Raw genomic sequence first — 6,000 nt, 5'->3', positions numbered from 1 at the left:
TTTTTAAGTCTAGACATTAAACAAAACATAAAGAGATGCATTTATTAATTTCCAAGGTATAAATATTCACAATGAAAATTTAATAATCAGCTCTCAAAAGTCAGTTCAAGCTATCTCCAGCATAACCCTGGAAATTAGACAACTGTATTCAAAGAGTAGTTGAAATAATTTAATGAATAAAGAAACATAAGCAAGAATTTGTACTTTTTTTTTCATTTTGGGGGAATAATGTTATAAGGAATAGTGTGACTGTATATGTAATTTTTTGATTTCTTATAAATAAGATAATTTCTCCTTTGCCTCAAAATTTACAATCAAAACATAAAAGTTTCATTGATAAAATTATTGATTTTTAAATAAAAAGAATAAAATTTGAAAACCTACAATATTGATTCTTTTATTGCTATGAATAAACAAAAAAGTAAAAATTCAATTTAAGGATCATATTTAATTATGAAAGTACAAAAAACAATGGACTGATATCATTGTGAGAAAATTAATTTTTCCATGTGTCAAAACAATTTTCAAGTGTTAATTTGGAGATGAATCCATGAAAAAGTTTCTAATAATAATACATTGTTTCATTGGATACTCAATATGTCTGATTATATTGAATCAGTCATTATAGAAAGTGTTCCAAAAAGTGACATTTATAGTTTGCAATTAGAAAAGACCATTGTTGTTTATACCTGACAACTTTAATTGTATTTGTAAGATAATTACATGATAGGAAAGTGGAAAAAAATATACTATTTTGTAATCAGGTAACAAGATAAACAGCTGGTAGACATTTTTTGATCTAATTAATTCATACTCTGAAGTAAAACAAATCAGTTTATTCTCTTGTTATAGAATATGCACAGATACAACAAAATCAGTAACTGGGGGATTTTGAGGTACTGTTTTATATGTTTAAAAACTTAATACAAGTGTAATATGGAAACACTGTAGCACACACAAATAAGTTTGAGCTTTCAAAAAACCACAATAACTTTCAAGTGAACTGAGTGAGGCTGCCAAAATAATAAATTTTATAAAATCAAAAACCATTAATTCTCAATTGTTTGTTTTTTATGTAGCGAGATGGCAGGAGCATATTCAACTTCTAGCACAAAGGTATGAAGTGACTTTCTGGTAGCAGAGTTATTATTCATCTACTACAAATGAAAGAAGAATCAGTTGTCCTTTGCACTAACCATCTTTTTTTTTTATCTGAAAAAATATAAAAGTGATACGATGTGCTACAAATATTAACATAACAGATTTTTTTAAAATAAAGAAATTAACTCAAAACATCATTACAGGGTATAAATACAAACACAACCAATGTTTAGGACAAATAAAAAATATGATTAAGAAACTAAAAATTTAGAACCACACAGTTGAGAACAGAACTGCATGCTTTGTGAATTATGGAATTTCTCTTTAGAAAATTGTCTTTTGATCACACTGTCAAGAAAGACACCCATGATTATCTGAAATATTTAGAAATGGCTTTTAATTTTCCTGAAATTCTCAATAAATTAAATTGGATTTGCAATCCTTTTGGTAGATTCTTTACTTCCCTTATCTGATGAACTAATATTAGTTGAAAATGAAAATTTAATTGACATGTAAACAGATTTTGAACTGAAAGTAGCATTTAAAAATTATAATCATAAATGTTTGGTTAAAATAAATACAAAAATTCTATCTTGCAGCAAGAGAATTTGTAAAATTTCCCCATTATTGTCTACTATGTAAGTATGTTCACTATATTCCTGTCTTAAATTTAAATTAAAAAATAAACATAATGCTGAACCACATTTAAGACAGCTTGTCTGGTTTTGAGTTAAATATTGCAAGCCTTTGTATATATTAAAAAGTCCAACATTTAAGTTAAATTTATATATGATTATTATGTTTTGTTAAACACCTTCTAAGCTATTTCACTAAAGTGTTATTATACTCAATAAAATGTAAAAGATAAAGATATATAATATGAAATTTTATAGATAATAATCATATATAGTCTTGCTAGATTGCTTCTTTTAATTCTTAAAGAATATCCCACATAAAATATTTGTAACATTTTTATAGTTTTTATAATCTTAGAATTTTCACAATTATGTATAGAATAACATTTTATTTATAATGAATCATAGAATGCAAATTTTATTTTGGAAATTTGAAGGGCAAAACATTGCAATCATCATAAGCAATTTATTAAGATAAAAGAGTATTCACATGTAGTAATACTACATTAAATTATCCTGAGGGTTCAAAATATAGCTTGTTATTATTCTTGAAAAAGGTTCCAGGAACAAATAACATTGGAAACTATTACCTTATAGATATGACATCTGGAGGAATGGAACCTGACACTATGATAATGTATAGATCAGCATTAGCATTTTATAGGTGTTCGATTCCTTTACTAAAGTCCTAATCTAATATCTATCTAATATCTCATCAAGACATGGAGTTGATTCTGGGTTCTTGAAGGTCATATCAACAGAATGTAAATTATTCTATTCTATGAAGGCAGAAAAGCTTTGCATCCTGGCCCTGTAACATCTGTTACCTTAGTTTTCTAGAGGTTCATCACTGAAAGATGAATTCTTGCCCTACAGATGTTCTCAAAAAGTATATATTGGAGTAAGTCTTAAGCATTTTTATGTCACAGACCCCTTTGCCAAACTGGTAAAGCCTTTAAACTCAGTATTCAAATAATGTTTTTAAATTGGTAAAATAAAATACATAGCACTATGATAAATTTTATTAGAACAGAGCTATCATAATGTTAAATACAAACAAAAACAAAAACAATTTCATCAGATCATGGGTTAAGAATCCATGATCTGCTAAGGGTAGAGATGTTGCAGTGTTTACCAGTGGAGGGAGCAGTCATTCCATGAAAATCACATCAACTTCAAGTATGAAAATAAGATTCTACCTCTCCTCTCCTACTCACATTCCCAAGATCCAGTGGCCAATTAACAACAGTTAAACCCATAATCCTCCCCCTAAATAAATAATCTGAAGAGGGTCCATGTTCATTAAACTCCTTCTAGCAATGGCTAGAATCTTCGTGGGGCAACTAGGTGGTGAGCAGGTAGAACATTGAGCCTGAAATCAGAAAGATCTGAATTCAGATCTAACCGGAAACACTATGTGACCTTAGGCAAATCATTTAATCCTTTTTGCCTCAGTTTTCTCATCTGTAAAATTATTGAGAAGGAAATGGCAAACCACCCCCAATAACTTTGCCAGGAATCACAAAGAATAGGACAGGACAAAAAAAAAATTTTTTTTTTGAATGCTTCATGTCAGATCTCAATCCCCTCAACTTCTATAGGCAGAGGCTGAAGCTTTCTCCTCTCTCCCTGGTCTACCCCTTTGCCTTCAGTCAAATGTATACATTGTTATCACTTTCCCTTGTTTGATCACAATTTGCATCTCTTTTCTTCATCCTCCATTACACAGTCTTTTCCAGTGATGCCCTGGTTACTACGTAGCTCAATAGAGTTTAGACCCTTCATTCAGCCTTGCTCACTTAAAGGATACCTCTCAATCCATCTCAAACCCCAGCTCTAAGCCCAGCTTTACTCCTTCCCTAAACCCTGGGATCAGGGGCTCCTAAGGATTCCATGACCTAGCTGTACTATGGCACTTGCTGTTAATAATTCACAACCTCAACATCCAGACAGGGACTACGGTTCCTGGCTGGGAGTTAATAGAGTTTGTTGCATGGATAAGGAATAGGGCATCTGCCCTATACCTCTAGCAATTACACAAATGTAGTTATTCTTAGCATTTCCATGTCCTTTCCCCTTCTATATCTTCTCTTGCCAAGACAAATCCTCCACTCCTCCACTATGAGTGGAAGGACTCAATGTCCAGGGCAACAAAGTAGCAGAGGTTCCAACTAGGAGAGCAATTCTCTGTTTACAAATTTTCACCTTCTTATTCTTTTCCCTGAGTAAGAAAACTAAGTCATTCCCTCTGACTTCTCTCTGGGTCTTTGTAACTGTTTTTTGAGTCACAAAATCACAAGATCCTAAGAGAATTTAGAGGCCATATAATCCAACCCCCTCATTTTACAGATGAAGAAACTGGTGGAATGAGAGGGGAGGATTCCTCTGACTCCTAATTCAGTTTTTTCTCCCTTGCATTGTAGTAGGGTACAGCCCAATGATATCTTTTCCGGTAAATTTTCTGCAGCCCACTTTTCCTTCTCTCTCCAGAGATCAGAGCACAGACATAGAAAGGGAATCCATGGAGGGAGTCTGACATCTCTAGGAATCCTGATGCTTTTTCCCTGTGTAGCTTTAAGCCATTATCAGTCATTACCAGTAATTTCTTTCCAAGAGAATGCGTCCAGAGACAGAGGCAAGATGGTGGAATGTGAGAGAGCAATGTACCAAGCTCCCATACACTTAAAAAATGCACTAGACCATATCTTGGTGGGGAGATCAAGAAAAAGTTGACATAGGGAGACAGACAGAAAGGTCTGGAGACAGGTTATGCCGGAAGCACACCAGAAGGAGCACTCATGTTCAAAAAAGGCTGTATACCAAGGTAAAAGGAAGACCCATACTAGGGTACCCCCAGATCTATATGAAGCTACTGCAACAGGGTGAGGGGTCAAATGATAACTTTGTCACCCAGTTCCAGGTTAGAGATCCAGGGTGGACTTGAAAAAAAGACCTGCCTCAGAGTTAGTATTCCCAAAAAGAGAGGTGCTGGGGTAGTAGAGGAATAACTAGGGCAGGAATCCCAGGCTAAAGGAAACCTATAATTCCATCATCCAGAACATACAAAACATTCTAGCTGACTGATGGGAGCTGAGCCCAGAAGCATCTTATCATTCAGTTATATTCAGTTATTCCAAGTGAATCTGAGGCTCAAACCAAGGGGGTAGAAATCAGACTTTGCTCTGGATCAGACTTCTTTAAGAGCATTCAAAGTCTGCAAATTTCCAGTCTGTCTCTAAGAGCCTAGAATAATCCAACATTGAAGACACAAATCCAGAAGAAAATGGCTCCAAAATATCTACAAGCAAAAACCAAGCATCGGACACAAACTCAATGAAAACTTTGCCTGCCTTCACTGACTACCTATGCTTGTCCCAGGAGCCATGAGTATCCCTATAATTCCATCTCTGTAAAGGTCTTTCGTGAAATTAGAGAAATGAAAGATGGTTTATAATTAAAACTCTGACACCTCCCACAAAGAACAGCAAAACAACCAAAGGCCAGGTCACTGTCCTATCCCAGGGAGGAGCCAGAATGCTAGTCTAAGCTGGCTCTGCACCTAGCTGTAAAGAGGCTAAAATGAGACTGTGGCTTCTGAGCTTGGTGGCAGGGATTGCCCTGGGAGTGGCTGGGACTCCCCTGGGAAAAGTCTCCATGGGGAGAGAACAAATCGAGGAGAAAAAGGAGGTACAGGTATGTGATTGTCGGGATTGAGGCCCTAGGAGGTGGGAAGAATGGAGTGTCTGCTGAGGGTGAAGGCTGGCAGGGAGGCAGAAGTAGAGTCTGAGACTGGAAGGAAGACAGAAAATACAAGAATCCCCACTTTCTCACCGTTCTTAAAGTTATTTGAGAGAAAAAAGATTCTGGCAGACCCACTAACGCCTAACCCAGAAGTTCCAAGTGTTGGAAGCAGTTGAAATGCCCAGGGGTGCAGATTATTTAATTTTCAATGTGAACATTTACACCTAGAGAATCTGGAAGCACTGCAAATTAGTGCTTGATTGTTTTGTAGAAGGTCTAAACTTAAGAAAATAATAGAAAGAACATTGATAATGCAAATTAAACTTTAAAATGTGTCCTAGTTAAATATTTACCAGCTTTTAACCTCTAATCTAGGGATCCCTCATGTACATATCCCTTATCTTCAATAAACACAAAGCCTTGTCCCCTCTGAAAAGGTGCTTGATATCTATTCCTCTTCGGCAAGTTATAGGATCCAAAGATGCTAGAAACTGTGACTTTCTGTTTCTTCTAACCAGCAATC

At 34.9% G+C, this 6,000-nt stretch overlaps 1 protein-coding gene across 2 annotated transcripts in view; it reads left to right on the top strand.

Annotated features, from left to right (window-relative positions):
• Positions 1-5,254: 5,254 nt before the first annotated feature.
• The window catches only part of LOC100934201, a 34,837-nt gene continuing 34,091 nt past the window's right edge, over positions 5,255-6,000 (top strand). For both annotated transcript variants that reach the window (XM_023504980.2, XM_012551129.3), the window contains exon 1: positions 5,255-5,429. In XM_023504980.2, coding sequence (XP_023360748.1) covers positions 5,316-5,429 — 114 coding nt within the window. In that variant the 5' untranslated portion in view covers positions 5,255-5,315. The remainder of the gene's footprint in view (positions 5,430-6,000) is intronic.

This window comes from Sarcophilus harrisii, chromosome 5 (genome assembly GCF_902635505.1).
Source record: "Sarcophilus harrisii chromosome 5, mSarHar1.11, whole genome shotgun sequence".
In the NCBI taxonomy this organism is placed as follows: domain Eukaryota; kingdom Metazoa; phylum Chordata; class Mammalia; order Dasyuromorphia; family Dasyuridae; genus Sarcophilus; species Sarcophilus harrisii.
Note: the sequence above shows the minus strand (reverse complement) of the source record. Positions and strands in the feature narration are given on the sequence as shown.